At 40.7% G+C, this 20187-nt stretch overlaps 1 protein-coding gene across 1 annotated transcript in view; it reads right to left on the reverse strand.

Annotated features, from left to right (window-relative positions):
• Window positions 1-20187, reverse strand: part of mtr (5-methyltetrahydrofolate-homocysteine methyltransferase) — a 66917-nt gene that overhangs the window by 42138 nt on the left and 4592 nt on the right. The window contains exons 6-17 of the mRNA XM_028567488.1: window positions 19659-19765; window positions 16948-17007; window positions 16593-16687; window positions 15553-15653; window positions 14054-14115; window positions 9483-9550; window positions 9312-9391; window positions 7133-7245; window positions 6841-6981; window positions 4507-4692; window positions 4250-4429; window positions 373-489 (exon numbers count right to left, since the gene is read on the reverse strand). Coding sequence (XP_028423289.1) covers window positions 373-489; window positions 4250-4429; window positions 4507-4692; window positions 6841-6981; window positions 7133-7245; window positions 9312-9391; window positions 9483-9550; window positions 14054-14115; window positions 15553-15653; window positions 16593-16687; window positions 16948-17007; window positions 19659-19765 — 1310 coding nt within the window. The remainder of the gene's footprint in view (window positions 1-372; window positions 490-4249; window positions 4430-4506; window positions 4693-6840; window positions 6982-7132; window positions 7246-9311; window positions 9392-9482; window positions 9551-14053; window positions 14116-15552; window positions 15654-16592; window positions 16688-16947; window positions 17008-19658; window positions 19766-20187) is intronic.

Genomic DNA, 20187 nt, shown 5'->3' on the forward strand with positions numbered 1-20187 from the left:
CTCCTTATGGATTTGAGTTCCTTCTCTGAATGGGTCTCGATGCTGAGTAGCGAGATGTGCATCCTGAGTTAGAGCCCAATCCGCTATAAAAACCCTCATTCAAGGATCAGTTTATCCAATTCAGACAAACTTTTCATGCTTAACCCTTGTAAGGTATGTAGCCATGGAGATAGTTTCGGTTTTCTGCACAATTTTGAGAATTCTGCAGTTCAGACTTATGCCATTACTCCGATACAATAGAGGTGAACGTAACATTATTAGTCTTATTTACAGCATAGAAAAATCCATTTGAAGACTCTTCCGTAAAACATTCTACCTTGAACTCTATTGAAAGTAAGGTCTGCAGATGAACAGTTGTGTGTCAGTGTTTACCTTGATAGCGTGGTAGAGAAATGCTCCATGCATAGCTTCTCTGATGGCCTCCATTCCTCTGAAGGAGAAGGACAGGTTGGACAGACCTCCACTCACCCTGGCTCCTGGTAATGTCTCCTACACACACACACATACAAACATCACTCCGATAAACAGCTGACTTCTGACTCACAGTGTCAGGTTCAATTCCTGTGCATTAACCCAGCAACATGGTCTTCTAATCAGCACCTGTTTACTGGTTCCACTTATTTATTCATCATTCTCTATTTCAGAGCTGTTCATACTGTTCATATTGTAATATAATACTTATTTATTCCAGCATCCTTTGCACTATACTCCATAATAAAAATAATAATAATTGATCATAAAATAATTTACTCCTGCACACTTTGCACTCTTCATTGCACTACTGCCTCAACCTGTCTATATTGTTTCTGTTTATAGTGTGTAATATGTTCTGTTTATAGTGTGTATATATTGTTTGTTTTTGTTGTTTGTTTTGTATGAGTAAGCACATTGTGAGCATTGTATAATCCAAAGCAAAATTCCTCGTGTGTGTCCTCATACCTGGCAAATAAAGCCGATTCTGAAATAAAGCTGATTCTGACAATCGCACACACAGGGTAACCTCTCATTTCTACCAGGCTCGTCTGAGCTGCGTTCCAGGGGCCTGTTTCACAAACCCAAGATAAGGGATTAAGCCGGGATTTCCTGGTTATCCTGGATGAATTAAGCCTTGACTCGGTTTCACGAAAGCAGAGGCACATAAATCACCATGGAGATTTATTCTGTGCAGCTAGCCTGGTCCTGACCAGGCTAACAGCCAGAATTTATTTAATCCTGGAACCTTTTCTGTTCACTCAGCAGTGGTTTTACCCTTTTCTTATCAGCCTGGATTAAAATACAACAGGTGCATATTGCTGTTCATTTGAGAACTGTTATTATTTAAAGTTGTGACCATTATTTTTTATAATTATAAATTTGTTATTGTTACTGTTATATTGCTTTATGAAGACTGCTGTTCATATTGTTGTCAAGAAGTTTGATGAATATATTATGGCAGTTGTTGAGATAATTAGAAAAGGCTGATAAAATTTCAAATGAGTTTTAAATGAAGTCTGTTACTAAGGGCAATATATACAATGCTGTACATTTCTATAGTTCCCCAATGCACCTTAAATTATTTTAGTGTATCATTTCTTTTTTTATTCTTTAACAATAAGGATCATGTTTGTTCTGCTTCCATGTGCATTGTATTTGGCATTCTTAGCACACAATTTGTGTTGCCCAGTAAACTGGGACTATAATTTGGGAGGATTGTACAATTTTAAGAACATCCTAACTGTACAATCCTCCCAAATTATAGACTTAGTTCACTGGATCAGTAACTATCTAGTGATGTAGGCTACTGTACATTCATGTAACAACAGGGAGAGGACACCTCAATGGTTTTTGACCTTATATTTTGCCTGGGGGGAAATAACTGATGAATATACTCTGTTCCATTCATGTTTATAGTGTGCATGGAATTTATAGTTTTTAGATTTTACAGTGCAATTTCTTCAGTGTCTTTATTTTCTATGTCCATATATATCAGGGAGCAAGGCATATAATATGTAGAGAAGGAAACTCGTCCTCTATAAAAAATAAAAAAACGCGTGAAAAAGCGTGACAGATAATAGCGGACCGACTAAATGATAGTCTAAAAATATACATTTATGAACTACTGCTCTTAAATGAAACCATTCAATGTGTCACTTGTCATTTGCAAAAACGAACACCTGTACACTTTGCATTAAAAGCGAGTAGTGGAAGTTAATATGACTTAGGAAATTAATATTTTAGCCAATGAGAGAGAGGGAGGAACAGAGTGAAAGAGATATTTACGCTTCATATTCTAGCGTTATAGAAAATGGATCTTCATGGTAAATTTCCTGAGTTATCTTCTGCTTACTTTTAAGGCAAAGAGTACAATTGTTAATTTGTGCAAATGATTAGTAGCCTAATCATTGAATGGTATGATTATGACGGTTTCCATTCAGAGCAGAGGTCAGTTAATGTTTATATTTAGGCTACAATTACGCATTCAGTTGGTCCGTGATCGTCTGCTACACTTTCTCTCGCTGTTTCGTTACAGCGGCGGTGTTATTTTCTTTTTATTCAAATAATGTGTTTCACGTCATCATACTTCCACAAGAAGCTGCTGCTCACTCTATATAAAGTATGAACAATGCGTATTCTCCATTTTGGCATCAGTAAATCTGTGATCGACCTCGCTGTCTTTTGAGGAAAGCCGTGGACGCGCATCTATCTGAATTAGTTCAGCCTGACTCGACCTAGTCTCTCCTCCTCAGCCTGGCTTGGCCTTTGTGAAACGCACCAAGCCAGGATGCACAGATTAGACTAGGTCAAGCCTCGCTTTATCAGTTATCCTGGATTTATATATTCTGCTTTTGTGAAACAGGCCCCAGGTGCGTGCCTTGCCCCGGGAGCAATCACTGCCATTCAAGTCAATGTTTGATAATCCACCAGCTGCACAACAGCGTGTCCCAGAAGCGCGCGTGAAGCGGCTCTCCGCTGAAGAGACGTGCCAGGTCTATTTTCACGCAAGCCGCTGGGTGTTCAGACAGCAGGGCAGGAAGTGAAACAGCAAGACCAGTCAATTTACAAAAGAGACAACGCCAGAAAGGAGAAGACATGGAGTTTAATTGTAGGAGTGCCTGGAGTGGAAGGTAGATACTAGCTTAATAAACACGTGATTGTTCTTTAAAGTACTTTTGGTGACAATAAAATGAAACGCTTCTGAAACGCAACCTGTGTGTTATGGCGGGTGGCGGAGTGGCGCAGCCGGAACGCAGCACAGACGAGCCCAGTGGAGAATGGGAGTAATACACTGACAAGAACATCAAACAACCCCACTGAAAACTATCCCTTTAAGACACGTTTCCCCCCCCCCGAATTAAGGTATTATTGAATTCAGTCAGGTAGAGGTTGCGTCCTCCCAGACTGTGTAGAGCTCCAAACAACTTCCATAAGCCAATGGGTAGTTACAGGTATCATCAATGAGATTACAGAGGGATTATCGGGGAGAAGGAGTAGCCCAACTGTAGGAAAACAAAGCCCTTTAGCCATTCTCGTTTGCAAGGAGATTGAGGTCCGAGCTGGGCAATATGGATAAAAACTAATATCACGATATTTTTGAACAAATACATCAATGTCGATATTGTACGGTTAGCTATTGGTGCTTTCACCCAATATTTACACAATGAGAGTTATGATAAATAATCACCAAAAATGTGGATACAATCACTAAGTAGGTAAAGGCAAATAATAACAGCTAGTAAGTCGGCAGGGTTTTTCCTGCATAGAAGAATTTTTGGTGGTCCCCAAAGAGGTTTTAGTCAGCCCCAAAGGAAAATCACCAGCACCAAAGTGATAAGAATTAAGAATAAAAATAGGGGTCCAAATCCTCGCTAAATGCGTTGAAAAGCAATTTACCAAACACCCGTTGAATGAGCAGAAAATAAACTTGAATATGAGAACTAATCTCAGTTTTATCGTCCAGTTGTACCGGTGATTTATTTAAATATATGATTATTATTTTTCTTAACCAGTGATGTTAATTGGGGTTTCATTTACTCAAGCATAATATACTTTTTTTGTTTATGAAATTGTCAGAAATTATGCATAGATTTCTGTCAAATATGGTAACACAGAGTCTTTGCCTGTACTGCATGCGGACCGATCATGCTTACTGTCGTGCGTGGTTGAGGTTTTCCCAAAGTTTGAGTTTTGAATGTATTTGACCGTGAACAATGAAGACTAAAGGATTGGTTGAATTTGCGTTCATTCTTCCTCGGACTGACAGGTGCATTACCTTGATGAGTTTGGTGGCTCTGATGAAGTAGATGGCGTAGTCGTTGTGTTCCTCCATGCCTGTACCGATGGTGAGGATGTTGGGGTCAAAGATGATGTCGTTGGGGTCAAATCCCACTTTGTTGACTAGCAGCTTGTAGGCCCGAGTGCAGATCTCCACTTTACGGTCTGTATCTGTCGCCTTGAGAGGACAGCAGACTTGTTGTCAGCACATAGGATTGTGTGTGTGTGTGTGTGTGTGTGTGTGTGTCGCCTCACCTGTCCCTCCTCATCAAAGGCCATGACCACCACAGCAGCTCCGTAGCGCTTCACAGTGGCAGCCCTGTGCAGGAACTCCTCCTCTCCTTCCTTCAGGCTGATACTGTTGACTATACACTTCCCCTGACAGCATTTCAACCCAGCCTCAATCACTGAGAAGTTCGAGGAGTCGATACACAGTGGAACCTGGGGAGGAGAAGGAGCAGTTCAATGCCTTTTTCTGATTTACTGAGCAGATGAATTCATAAGTTGGTTATTAAAAGGGTCATAAGCAAAATTAGGCGTTTTCAGTAGAAAACATGAGGGAAAATAAAAGGAAAGCACATCACTGAAGGAGATAGTTAATTCTGTAAAAGCCCAAGAAATGACAAAGTTGGAAACTGAAACAAGTTCATATTCACTGGCTAGCCCCACAAACAAGCCCCTAATGCAGGGGTGTCAAACTCATCTTCACTGAGGGCCACACGGGAAATGAGAATCACATCAAGGGCCAGACATGTAGAGTTTATTGACATGCTTTTATTTCATCGGAAAAGTCAAATATCTTTGACTGTATTATTGCATGTCTCATACAGTCTTCTCACTCACAGTTTGGTCGACACAAAGCCCTAAAAAAGTCAGCGAAAAGTTTCTTAGCCATCATAGAGTTTAGCAAATCAAACAAAACAATAATTAGGTTTTTAAAAGCAGGCTACCACACAGCTGACTCACAACAACCGGTTTCACAACCTCAAAATGAAAAGTGTCTGCTTCTGGGGGAATTTCTGCGTCTCAAAAGCGGCAAATCTGCCAAATCCTGCTTTAAGTGTCGCATAATTGCAGTGTGAAAAACAGTTTCGCTAGGCAAGCTAAAATTTATCCGGGGACGGATACAAATCTGTGAAGGGCCGGATTCGGCCCGCGGGCCATGAGTTTGACACATGTGCCCTACTGCAAAGGAATGCAATCGTCATTTGGGTGCCGATCATAATTGACAAATAAGTTTCCAAGTCCACATTCATGCTAATAACTGTGAAGCAGTACTTCAAGCACAGCTGCTCTTTGAGCTGAATGCTAACACCGGCATGCTAACATGCTCACAACGACAATGCCAATATGCTGTATGTTTACCATGTTCTCCATCTTATACCCCATTCACACCGGGGGCTAAACATGGGTTGACTTTGTGTTTGAAAGGGTTACCACGCAAATCTCTCTTTCTATCTGTCTTTTTAAAATGTGTAGGAAAGCCTAACTTTACTTTTTCTTTATTTTTAAAGATAATTTTAAGGCCTTTATTAAGACAGGACAGCTGTAGACAGGAAATGGGGAAGGAGAGTGGGAATGACCCGCAGCAAAGGGCTGAAGGTCGGAATTAAACCCCCAACTGCTGCAGCAAGAACTGAGCCCCTGGGGCGCATGCTGAACCAGGTGAGCTACCCAGGCACCCGCCTAACTTTCCTTTTAATGTTATCAAACAAAGCTCATCATTAAATGGTAATAAATTGATACTTGAGAGCTACTTCCTTGTTTACTACAAACAAAATACTACATAACAAAAATATTGTCAACCAAAACGGAGGCTAGGCTCGTTGTCGTTGTCTAGGACAGCTCTCCTCTAGCTAACGTCCCTCTTCACGCTTCTCTCCACTCCCCATATCCCCCTCCATGCCCTAACCCCTCAACCCCCACCCACAAATCCTTCTTGTCGGTTATTGGCTGGAACTCGGTTTGTTATGTTTGGTGGTGCAGGTTGGCACAGTTTGTTTTTGTTGCCGTCTGTGTAACCTGGGCTGTCTACAGAGACCACGGTTTTTACAGTGTGTTCAGGGGACAGGCAGCTTGCAGATAGTGAGGAGATGTTTGCTGTATGTGACAAAAAAATGTGTCGCCTAAAAAAATGCGGGACATTGCTTAGAGCACCTTTAAACTAAGAATAGGGGCTGTGACACAGGTCATATCTGAATTATCATGACCCGTGTTGGCGGGCTTGGTTTGAATTGACAAAAGAAGGGTTGAACACTGGTCAGATTGTCCTAACCGGGTCATTGGTGTGAAAAAGGTATTAGTTAGCACTAAACACACATGTACAGCTGAGTAGGGCTGCACAATATATCATTTTTTTACCATCATCGCAGTATCTACTGGCGCAATAAACATATCGCAAAAGGCTGTTGAATGAATGTGTGTGGCAAACTTTATGACAATCCATCCAATAGTGTTTTTGCAATGTGAGCGATTGGGCATTCTTTTCTGTAATATATTTATTTGCAATATACCCAATATAGTAACATGGGAAAAAAATCTTATTAAGGAATTGTATGTGCTCATTTCCTCTGCCTTTAAATCTCCTACCCGTGCAATGTCTGGCTCAGAAGAAATTAAGTTACAAAATCGGGTCATAGCTGTTGGCCCCTCAAGCATCCCCTCATCCATGTTAATATCCAGGACCTGGGCTCCCATCTCCACCTGGGCCTTAGCAATGCTTAGAGCCTCCTGGACAACAAACAGACAAGCACAGAGTAAATGAACAGTTAATCAAGCTAGAATTTCTAGAATCTGTGCTCATGATTTGACTGACATTTCTGAAAATGACAAATTAAATAATATCAGAAATAATAAGAGTTTTACTCCAAATCTGTCTCACCTCATAATTTCCTGCCATGATCAGCTTGGCAAACTTGCGTGACCCAGCCACATTGCAGCGCTCGCCAATGTTAACAAAGTTGGTGTAAGGGCCGATCCTGAACGGCTCTAAACCTGGAAATTGGAAAGACATTTATATCACGTTTAACATCCTTTTTTGAAATTGAGACCAGGGAGGCCAGGTATCGAACCGCCGACCTTCTGATTGGTAGATGACCGCTCTACCTCCTGAGCCACAGCCAGCAGTATTGGAAATTCTAAAATCGGGGGTTTGATGTGCACACACAAATAGAGGATGTTAATGAACACCGGAAAAAAAACAAAAAACATTGAGGAGTATGGAATTTCCTGGACTATGATTACTATGACTGTAATCACTAATTATTTCCAATTATTTATTTTTTAAGTCACTGTTAAGCTAGCATCAATGAATCTCAACGCTTCCTGCATATGTTCCAGTTTAGCAGGAAAGAGAAGGCTTTTAATATGAAGGAGAACAGGAAGTGTTGAGTCTTAACAATGAAGGAAAGAGAAGTGAAGCAGAGTGGTGTGTGTGACATGACAGCTGTTGAAAGTTCATTCCTGACCTAGGAAACTAGTAAGTGTACCTTGAGTTGAGGTTTTGTCAAACTACATTATACTATATTAAATTAATCACGGAACAGGTAAACATGGAAGTTGGGTTAAGAGTGAAGTTTGCATCAATCCTTCTAATAAAAAGGGCCTGGGGGCTGTGTCACAAAAGCAGAATTTATAAATCCAAGATAACCGATAAAGCGAGACTTGACCTGGTCTAATCAGAGCAGCCTGGCTTGGTGCGTTTCACTACAGCCAAAACAGGCTGACGAGTAGCCACTAGGTCGAGCCAGGCTGAAGTAATTCGGATAGATGCACGTTCACGGCTTTCCTTAACAGACCGCAAGGTCGATAACAGATTTACTGATGCTAAAATGGAGAATATGCATTGTTCATACTTTATACAGAGTGAGCAGCAGCTTCTTGTGGAAGTATGAATACGTGAAACACATTATTTGTAACACGGCCGCTGTAATGAAACAGCGAGAGAAGGCGTGGCAGACGATCGCGGACCAACTGAATGCGTATGTAGCCTAAAAATAGACATTAACTAACCACTGCTCTGAATTGAAACCGTCATAATCATACCATTCAAGGATTAGGCTACTAATCATTTGCACAAATTAACAGTTGTACTCTTTGCCTTAAAAGTAAGCAGAAGATAATGTTACTCAGGAAATTTACCATGAAGATCAATGTTTTACAACGCTAGAATATGATGTAGAAATATCTCTTTCACTCTGTTCTTTCCTGGGCTAAAATATAAATTCCCTAAGTCATATTAACTTCCACTGCTAGCTTTTAATGCAAAGTATACAACAGTTTGTTTTTGCAAATGACGAGTGACTCATTGAATGGTTTCAGTTAAGAGCAGTAGTTCATAAATGTATATTTTTAGATATAGCCTATCATTCAGTCGGTCCGCTATCATCTGCCACGTATAATAACAGTACTTAAATGAACAGCAATATGCACCGGTTGTATTTTAATACAGGCTGATAACAATAAGGTGAAACCACTGCTAAGTGAACAGAAAAGGCTCTAGGATTAATACATGCTGGCTGTTAGCCTGGTCAGGAGCAGACAAGCTGTACAGAATAAATCTCCATGGTAACTTAGCTTCCTCTGCTTTTGTGAAACCGAGTCAAGGCTAAATTGAGCCAGGATAACTGGGAAACTCTGGTTTAATACGCTGTTTAGGTTTTGTGAAATAGCCCTCCGGTTCTCTCTGTAGTTGAGGTAAATAAACAAATCACCATTTGATCATTTACTGTATTTCAAGTCATCTGATCAACATCCTCAGTTCATTAGTTTATATTAATCATTAACCAGAACAAGCAGAATTTCACTAGTTTAACCCTTGTGTTGTCTTCCCGTCAACCTTTTTTTTTGACGCCTGAAAACGGGTCAGTTTGACCCGAAGTCAACACAAGGGCTATACATGAAAGTCTCACTTGAAATGAGATATGGTGGCAGTAGCTCAGTGCATAGGAAAAAAAACTGACTTTTCCCTCTGGGAATCAATAAAAAATGTTCATTATATTCACAAATATTAGAGAAGTTTGACAGCAGACTTCACAGATGATAACAGGAGGTTTAAATACCTGACAGCAGCATGTAGTCTTGATAAATATCAGCAGCAGGAACTCTCGGCTGACAGTGTTTGACTGCTTCAGATATGGCCCTGTATGAGTAGGAGATGAGGGGGAAAATATTTTAGAATTTTCAAAATTGCCTGAAATTTAATTTCTTGTCACAAAAAAAAAGACAGTGACCTGATGTGTCCTGGAGTGGTGCCGCAACAGCCTCCCACAATATTCACTAGTCCATCCATAGCAAACTCCTGCAGACAAAGATACAACTAAATATTAGCTGCAGCAATGAGGCAGCCAGGATCAGCTTGACTTACTTGGCACACATTTTACATTTTTAATTGAACTTTTATTAAAGCTTTAGTGCGTTTTTAGGGGTCCAAGCCCGAGGCTGGAAGAATCGGCGGTAGCGAAGCAGGGCTGTGGAACCCTATTGCTTTCCTAAGGTTTCTTATTATTATTCTTCTGCCGATAAAATACATGCTACAGCCTAAATCGTACATGGTGGGGGGGTGCAGTTTTCAGGACTGGTCCAGATCACTGCAAGGAACTCGGACAAAAAAAATTCAGCCACTTACACCACTAGGTGGCGCTATAGCAGAAAAAACGTGTTTGGCCTTATAACTCCCACACCGTACACCTGATATTCAAAAACCAAACATTTACGCGTTCACTGGATCCAGCTGAATCACGTGGTATAGGCCACGGCCATTTCCGCCTAGACTTTTATGCGTGAAAAATCGCGATTTATCGTAAACCTGCTTTTTCGTACTCCTCCTAGACCGTGCAACCGATCTTTATGAAACTTGGTATGTAGCCTCTCCAGACCGACCTGACAAAAAGTTATCAAAAGAATTTTTGTCGGATGAAAATTTCGTGAATGACACACAAGCAAATTTGTGTAGCTAGCTACAAAGACACAAACTTTGCCATATCTCGGCCAAAATGAATGTTATCATCGCAAGTCTTTACATTCTTGTTTGCCATGACCCTCTAAAGCTGCCCAACCAATTTTACAAAAATTGGCCACTAGGGGGCGCTACAAGTACAAGAAGTTTATATCTCATGAACGGCTCATCCGATTTTTACGAAATTTGGGGTGTACCATCCTGGCTCACTCCTAAGGCCTCACCAACAGTGGGGTACTGGTTCGTCAAAGTGGGCGTGGCCTGTGGGACTCATGTCTAAATTTACCACTTAAACTAATGTGAACAACTTTAAATTTACAGGGTAATGGGCCATGGACCTTAGCTACCAAAAATTACACACATGGACCACTAGGTGGCGCTATAATGACGTAAAATGTGTTTTTGCCTATAACTCCCACAGTCTACATCGCAGATTAGAAACCCTTATATCCCCGTGTTCCTTGAATCCTTTTGAAACTGATGATATAGGCCACTCCCATCTGCGCTAAGAAGTTTTTTTGCAATGCGCAATACCATCGTTTCAAACTCGTCCTAGGCCGTGCGAGCTATTGGTACGAAACTTGGTAGGTAGCATCTGCATACAGACGTGACTTAAAGTTATCAAAAGAATTTTGCTACGTTACACTGTTCGCAATCTACAACCAAACAAATTTTCGGAGCTAGCCACAAAACACGAACGTTAGCATATCTCGGCCAAATTAAAAGGTATCGGAGCAAAACTCGGGAGTCTTGTTCAACATCCCACTCAAAGCTAAGGCTAAGCAATTTTATCGATTCTGCGATATAAATCGATATTTTATTCCCCAAGAAAGTATCGATTTTTATGCCGCGAGTATCGATACATAAGTCCCATTCAAATCCCCCATGTTTACCCCCGTTCGCATTGCAGGAAGAGCGATTTGGTCAGCCAGCCGCTAGTGTCGCTGTAGAGCAGCCAACGTCAACTGGCGGCCCTCCGCCAAAGCTTTTAGTCTGGCCCGCAGAATAATCAGGAATTCACAAAATGTCAAGAGGAAAAAATGCGTTCTGTTATTTATCATTTCAAGCATTTAGAGCAAAAACCCAGCCGCCTGTATTTACATCTCTATTCACATGCCGGGATTCTCTACAGCAATGACCGAGCTCCACACACACAGCTGAGCCGAGATGTGTGTGCGTTAAAACACACACACAGCTGAGCCAAGATGTGTGTGCGTTAAATCACACACACCGCTGAGCCGAGATGTGTGTGCGTTAAAACACACACACAGCTGAGCCAAGATGTGTGTGCGTTAAAACACACACACCGCTGAGCCGAGATGTGTGTGTGTTAAAGGTTAAAACACGCAGCACCTGACTGGGAACGATACAGAGTTACCAACGGCCGCTGGGGCAGATGAACTCACGCTGGTCTCTTTTCTGTAAATAGGCTACAATTAAACCTTCGTGAGTAGAAAGTCAATACTTATCAATGCACTCACCTGTATAGACCGGCATAAACATGTAGAAAGCGATATTTCAATCTGCTCAGTCCACCGCGCTGTTTTACGCAAACGCAGCTCTACTCTGCAAATAGCGAATTTTTACAAAAAAGGTAAAACAAAAGCTGTCGGTTTTTAGTCTCACTGTTTATCTTAGGTTGCCGGGAATCTGGAAATTTTGACAAATTCTTGTAAACCTGACTGCTGGCTGAACAAACCAAACTCTCCGCTAGAGCGGACAATCTGGAGCTACTTAATATGCACGTGAATGACGCGATCGTTATGTTCAGTGATGATGTTAATGCTGGTTGTATTATTTTGCAACAACATCGTTTCATTGCAAATGAGGCATACATGACGAGTGCATAGCCTGCTTATCAGTCCATTCATCATTAAAGCTGGGCTTTTGGCTTTTCCACGTCAACTTTTTGCTTCAGCGTCTTTGACAGTGACATGTTTACCTGACAACAGCCTTTCTTTCTGCAAGTATTTTCCACCAATCAGGATGCTGCATACTACAATACATTTTCCATAATCACAGACTTTAACCATCACTCCTCAGTGAACTGCCTCCTAGTCTGAGATCTTTTTCTCGTTAAAGAGCCAGTTATCATTAGGGAGTTTCCATGGTGAGTTTGCTCACACTAATACATGTAAAAAAAAAAATAGCATTAAGTCAGTAAGAAAGTGAAAAAGAATAGGCGTATTAGGTATAAATTCATTTTATTTTCTTTTATTTGAAAGTCCGGCCGCCAGAGTGCTTAGAAAAATTCTGAAAGAAATGTAGTTGATGATCCCTGCTCTAGACTCTCTGTCCAGTCAAAGACATATATTGTGTAATTGATGTTTTCAGTTCAATTAATTAAATCCAAGTAAATGGAACACTCACAGGATGTCACCAAAATCACTCGGTCCCCTTTAAATCTTTCAGAAAATGATGCAAGTGTATCGAATTATATCGAATCGTATCGTTGGCTGAATATTGTGATATATATCGTATCGTGAGCTGAATAACGTATATCGTATCGTATGAGATTAATGTATCGCTACAGCCCTACTCAAAGCCTCCCTACCAAATTTGGTGAAAATCGTCCATTAAGGGGCGCTATAATGAACGTAGAGGCCTTTTGGCAAATAAGTCAATGCATTTAAATGGGAATAATTTGCAATGGAAATATCTCTGCTGTAGTAAATGCTATCATCACAAAACTTGGTACTGTTTGACATCCCACAACAAGCCTCCCTACCAAATTCTGTGAAAATTGGCCGTTAGGGGGCGCTATGATGAACGCAGAGGCCTTTTGGCATATAAGTCAATGCATTTAAATGGGAATACTTTGCAATGGAAATATCTCTACTGCAGTAAATGCTATCATCACAAAATTTGAGATTATTGTTCAACATGCCACTCCGCGGCTGTCCACCAGATTTGGTGGTGATCGCCTGTTAGGGGGCACTATAATTGATGTAGAAGTGTTTTGGCCTTTTACTCAATGAAGAGGAAATTTGCAATTGCATTTCACTACAGACTTTGGACCTCGCTCTTGGTCAGATTTTCTGACGTTTGCCTTGCCGCCATCGTGCTTTGGGTTCTCCTTTCGCGGTCTCCGCTTCCGTGGGCCCTTAGCGTCGTCAGGGGCGACTGGCGCCAGGGGGGACTGCCACCGGGGAGGGTTGGACCCCGTTCATAACTGCTTGCAGTTCTAGTTTGTTGTTGTTTTTTTATATTAATGAACGTCCGTTACATTCAAGCCATTGCCAAATTCTACAAAGCTAATTAAGACTATCATCTCCACACAACACTCTCTGTATTTCTCAGCATGACTATGTTCAGAAGATTGTGGAGTCCGGTGACTTTTGCACACAGAAAATTGAGTGAAGATAATGACCTCTTCTGAAGAGTCCATCATGTTTTTTTAATCCTCTGTGTCCTCCTTGGCTACTAGCAACTCTGTGGAGGAGGAGTGGGAGTGGTGCGCGATCACGGAAGGCTTGTATCATGTGGACGCGCCGACAGTGTTGTCATTACTTAGAATTTCTCACGGGGGCGGCAGAAACTACGCACTATAGCTTTAAACCAGGATGATCTGGTGAGTTCTGGGTAAAACTGAACCTGAGAACACATGCTTAGATTTATATTTGACAGTGATTTTTGTAAAATGGATGTCTAGTGTTACAGGAGTACTGAACAGGGATTGTTCCCGACACTATATGACCGATTTAACTGTTCATCTGAGTGTTGACCGACCAACCACAAAACAATCGTGATCAGATTCTTTCATAACAGTCACCTATGTTGATGTATATCTTAACATCAAACATCAATACAAAAAAATCTAAATAAATAATTGGAATAGAGCAGAACCTTTAAATTGAAGGCGGTTACTTCTGGGGTTTCGTCATACCCTCCGAATGTGTTGGGAAGACCTAACAGAAAGAAGATAAGAAACAGAGCTCATGTAATCATTACATCATCCTGGGTGGTCTGACACATGATGCAACAAAAATAAGGCCACAGGTCAGCGTGTGCGCCAGCTGATTAAAAGAACAGCAGAATCATTTACAGTGTCTTAACCTCATGCACTAATCCAAAACTAACCAAACCTGCAATAAATCCAGTCTGTGTGAAACTCTGGTCACTTCTGTGACTGTAGTATGTGTTGGTGGGGTTTGTTACAATTGTTACAAGTACCATATTCATTTTTATTTATAAGTTTGAATCTGTATTATATAGAAATATGAAGTAAACAATGCCACTGATTTGGAGAGGATTGTGTACTATATCGAGGTCAGACTCAGGGCACATTGTATGAAGTCTACTGTAGAGTGTGCCAATGCAATTATTATAGACGTCCACAGTGTAACTAATTACTTGATCAAAAGATTATATAATTCAATACCCTTCTTTTGTCTTTCAATTTGATTGTATTTGTCAATGAAATTGTAAAAAATGATTTCTTAAAAAGCTTCAACATTTTACTTTTTGTTTTTCTTCGTGAGCACTTGAATTAAAGCTTTAGTGCCTAACTTTTTGATATTAATAAACGGAGGAGGAGGGAGGGATGGGGGGGTGCACGATCACGGAAGGCTTGTATCATGCGGACTCGCTGACAGTGTTGTTGTCATTACTTAGATTTCCACATGGGGGGGCGCGGTTGGTGGAGCGGGCGCCCATGTGTGGAGGTTAGCTCCACGGCGCAGCGAGCACAGGTTCAACTCCGACCTGCGGCCCTTTGTTGCATGTCATTCCCCTTATCTCTCTACCCTTTCATGTCTTCTGCTGTCCTATCAAAATAAAGGCTAAAAATGCCCAAAAAATTATCTTAAAAAAAGAAATGGGTGAGACAGAAAGTATGCACTATAGCTTTAAAATAAAAAAATAAAAATGTTCATCCAACCCAAAGCAACTGGAGCTCCGATTGGTCAGCTGTTAAGTTCTGACACAATACCCACCAATATATTAAATCTAAGGCAAATTTTATTATTATTTTATTGGATGTGTTCATGTTGCTTGTTGTATGTTTTGTATGTTGTTAAAAAATTTAAATGTTGTTATTCACAAATATTTGTATCATTTTATCAATAACAAAAAAGCATAATTTTAATTATCATGTAAATTTTGAATGGCCTTTTCAAAACATGACTGAAAGTCTGAAAGTTAAGGTATGGGGTCTGGCACTATCAAGACTCCATATATTCTGTTCACCTGCTGTAATTAGTAATTCTAATAAACTCTTTAAGAACGGGAGCCCAAACCTTAACTGTATATTTGGGTACAACATTTGGATTTAGGCCTTAACTCTTCACTGTAAATTTTGACCACAGGTTGAAGATATGTAGTTGTTTAGACTGAGTGAGGGTTACCTGCGTTGGGATAACAGATAATGAAAGCTGTGGTGCTTTTTCCTATGGCCTCAATGAACGGCCTCATCTCTGTCGCCCCCAAGGCACAGTTCAGACCAATGCTGCAACGTTAGAGAGGGACAAAACCAGTGAGAAACTGGAGTTCAGACTTGAGTTCAGGCTATTAGTGCGTTCCATTTGCATCGGAATTCGGACCCCGGAGCCGGGAATGATGTCACACCCGAGTTGAATTTCGTTCCATTTACAAGTCGGATTTTTCATTGTGGGGTTAGCTCTAGCCTAGTCTCGCATTGCCAGACCTTCCTTCACAGCGCTGCGGAGGGGGGTCTGGCTAGTCCACACAGCATTCCGGGATGGGAGAAAAAACGTGCTCTGGTTTATTTGCATTTCTTTAAACCAATCACAATTGTCTTGGGGGCGGTGCTAAGAGCCGGACGGAGCCCGTTGCCTCTACAAAATAGCCTCAGGAAGGAATTTGTTTTGGTAGAACGTGTACGTTCAAAAGTAGTTTTAGTCGTGCAACAGAAAACTCAGATTGGACAGATAGTCTAGCTAGCTGTCCCTGCAGAGATCTGAGGAGCAGTTAACCATAGCCCTCACAAATCCACCAGAGGTTAGAACGCCAACACAAAGGAAGAGGAAGGTAACGGACATCCGGCTGAAAGAGGGACATCCGGCTGAAAGAGGGACATCCGGCGGAATTTCCGGCAGCACCGGAGAAATTGTGGAAGCGGAATGTTGTGGATATAGAATAGCTCTAGCCAGGTAAGCCATCGTTAGCAATACCAGTTTACAACAACGCATTACGCTGGTACTGTGAGGTTGTCTAACTTCCCAACTCGGAAATCCGAGTTCAGGGGGCCTGTTTCCGATTTTGATCTCGGAAATTCTTACCTCAAGAGTAAAAAAAGAACGCACTATAATACACTTCAGAGAGGGAGTAGTGTAAAGGAGTTAGGATATTGTCAGAACTCAACAGAACAGTTTGACACCATTTTGTATATTGTAAGCATAGTTATGTGTGATGTACAGTAACTCACCATAGAGGGTTCATGTGGGATACACTCAGTACAAAGGCTTCTCCTGTCTGACCAGACAGAGTACGTCCACTCCGGTCAACAATGGTCCCTGAGATCTATATGTTGAATGGGACAAGATGGCAAGAGGAGCATTTAAAGAAGTCAACTAATCCCCACAGAATACATTCATCATTAGTTTTTCTTTATCTGAAATTGGTCAGAAACTCAATTTATAGATATTTTATAAGCCACATGTTGATAAATTGAAATGGGGGAAAATATAGTTTGAATATAATATAACATCACTTACACACATACAGCATTTTACATTAACTGCATATGCAAAGAGATTATAAATAAAATATCACAGACGTACAAATATAGGTTTCCTTTCGTAGCTCTTTTCAAACAGCAGGTCGATGGCAAACAAGGCAGCCTGTAGAGGGAAATATACAGAGGTAGAGATATCAATCCACCCTACATACATACAGGTTACACAACAGACACTAAGTTCGATTTATAATGCCCATAGAAAATTCTCTTGTCCTAATTGGCCAGCAGGTGTCCATTTAAAAATGTATGTCACAGTACGGCTGGGCAACATATGGATATTATATCGATAGAAGAGGCTAGATATCGTCTTAGATTTTGGATATCGTAATATCGTGATATGACACAAGTGTTGTCTTTTCCTGGTTTTAAAGGCTACGTTACAGTGGAGTGATGTAATTTTCTTAACACACCAGATTTTTCTAGCTGTTCTATTATTTGCCTTCCAACATTCTTTTACTGAACAAATTGAACATTGAATTGAATATAAAAGGCACAACTAAAAAAAGAAGAACTTTTTTACTTTCTACTGATATTTTCATTCAACTAACAAAATATCTCTGAGTGTCTTTCGCGATATGTCGCAGCCTTCTGCGATATGTTTATTGCGCCAATAGATACCGCGATGATGGTAAAATAATTATATATTGTGCAGCCCTACTCAGCTGTACATGTGTGTTTAGTGCTAACTAATACCTTTTTCACACCAATGACCCGGTTAGGACAATTTGACCAGTGTTCAACTCTTCTTTTGTCAATTCAAACCAAGCCCGCCAACACGGGTCATGACAATTCAGATATGACCTGTGTCACAGCCCCTATTCTTAGTTTAAAGGTGCTCTAAGCGATGTCACGCGTTTTTTAGGCGAAATCATTTTTTGTCACATACAGCAAACATCTCGTCACTATCCGCTAGCTGCCTGTAAAAAAACGCGGTCTATGTAGACAGCCCAAGCTCCACAAACGCAAACAAAAACAAACTGTGCCAACCTGCACCACCAAACATGACAGAGTTCCAGCCAATAACCGAGAAGAAGGATTTGGGGGTGGGGGTTGGGGGTTAGTGCATGAAGGGGGGTGTGGGGAGTGGAGTAGTGCCCTATATTTAGAGAGTGTGGCCAACTCAAATCATGGGCGCCATATTGGATACCAACGTCAGATGACTCTACAGTGTAACCCTATGGGGCGGATATGTTATCTTGAAATAAATTGCTTATTTTCACCTTAAACAGGCATTTACATGTTATTATCAACATTTGTCAATATGTAAAAAGGCCCTTACGGAAATATTCCAGTGTATATTTACCTTCTATATTTTAAATGGGCCTCTATAAGATGCCCATGTAGTGAGTGACCACGTCGTCTAATAAGTCTCTTAGCAGTGTTTACCTCTAATGTCCGCTAGCATACAGGCTAACTATAGCTAGCTTTGTGTGTAACGTAACACAAACCCAGCCATCTCAGAGGAGCGAAGCTCAATATTTCATTCAATAAAATTATTGTACAAAAGGAGCACTAACGCCACAGGCAGTTGTAATATTTACCTAGCAGGCTAGGCTAACGCTGTTGCACTAATGTTAGCAAACGTTGGCGTAGCGTTAGCTAGCTGTCTGAAATTATGAAAAGCCAATCAACATCCCTTTCCAAGCTGTGTTTCACTTTCCCTCCAATATTATTATGAACATAACGACACCTGGACTCGGTCGAGACCGAAAGCCATAGGATCACAGTTTGCAGATTATATTTATCAGCGTTTTATTTGCCTGATAACAGATAACGTTAATTTATTAAAAAGGTGTTCTGCTTTGGCTCTGCTACAGCTCTGTGTCTGTCCCTCTGCTTAGGTTTCACTCACCACTGAGTCTGACTTAATAGCCTCTTTCCGACCACCTCTTTTCCGACCACTTCTAAACAGATCTACTAACTACTCTCCCTCCTTTTTTTCATTTGCATTCACACTGGCCAAGTGGCCACAGGAACTGACCTTTTGTTATTATAAATCACAGCCATCTAACCACCACTATGCGGAAAAGGGATAAGACCCTGCCCTGAAGTAGGAGCTGAAAGAGTTACAGGAACTGTGGCCAAAAGAACTTCATAATCCCCAAACTGGTCCAGTCGGAACATGAGAAAAAAAGGGTTCTAGGAACGTTATGTTCTAGGAACTGCAAAAATCCCTCCGGTTGGAATACGGCTCATGTCCCCCCCACAACACTATCTGACTGACTATCTTTTACTGGGTATTATGTTGAAAGTTTCTCATTTATTAAATAATTGCTTAAAGCATTTAAACACAGGTTTGTGTTGGAGTTTGTAACATTCCAATCTTAATCTTAATTTTGATTTAAAGATTTTCATTTTCACGGTAAATGCATATCAGTTCCAAATATTGGTTATCGGTTTTATTAACTAATAATAATTGGTCGATCCCTACTAAGAAGTTCCAGTTACTGCCATCTCAGCTTTTGTCTTGAGCGTGGTTACATTACTTTTAAATTACATATTTAATGTATGTAAACAATGGATTTTTTCCAAAGGTCATTGTCAATGATTTTGTGGTCTTAAGTCTAAAAATACATACATTACGACCTAAGATGATTATGCATCTGTTACAGTATATACCCGGTCAACCTGGAAACGTCCCATCAACTGCAGCTTTCCTCTAGTAACTGTTAAGAGTGCGTTTGCAGGACAGAATTCATCAAAATAAGTCACATTATTTAGCAGACATGTTTAAACCAATAAGATGAGAGATACCTTAGCGTTGGCAGTATCAAAGATGGTTTCAACCAGAAGAAGGTCTGCTCCTCCATCTAATAAACCTCTGACCTGCTCGGTGTAGGATTCTACTAGCTCATCAAATGCTGGGGAAAGCACATACACGCAAACACATTTCAGTCAACGTAATTATAAACTGTGCATTACATTGCTACGATACTCATTTGCATGTTGGGGTCAGTCAATGTTTTCACAGCAGAAATTTTGACTTGTCGTAGTAGTTAAAGCACAGGTGTTACAAATAACATTAACAATGGCTCAGTTCAATTCAAGTGTCCCACTAAGCCAGTGGTTCTCATACTTTTTTCAATACTGTTCCCCCTCTGAGTTCCAAAATTAACTGACCAGCGTTTTTTTTTTAATCGACAAAACCTTGTAAAAAGACAGTAGAAAAAAGTAAGGGAGGCAAGAATAGGTTGAAAATAGTAACAAAAACTTAAAAAAGCAACAAACTAGACACTAGAAAAGAAGAAGGAAGGAAGCAAGAATGGCAAGAAGGCGACAAAAA

This window comes from Perca flavescens, chromosome 21 (assembly GCF_004354835.1).
Source record: "Perca flavescens isolate YP-PL-M2 chromosome 21, PFLA_1.0, whole genome shotgun sequence".
Lineage (NCBI taxonomy): Eukaryota > Metazoa > Chordata > Actinopteri > Perciformes > Percidae > Perca > Perca flavescens.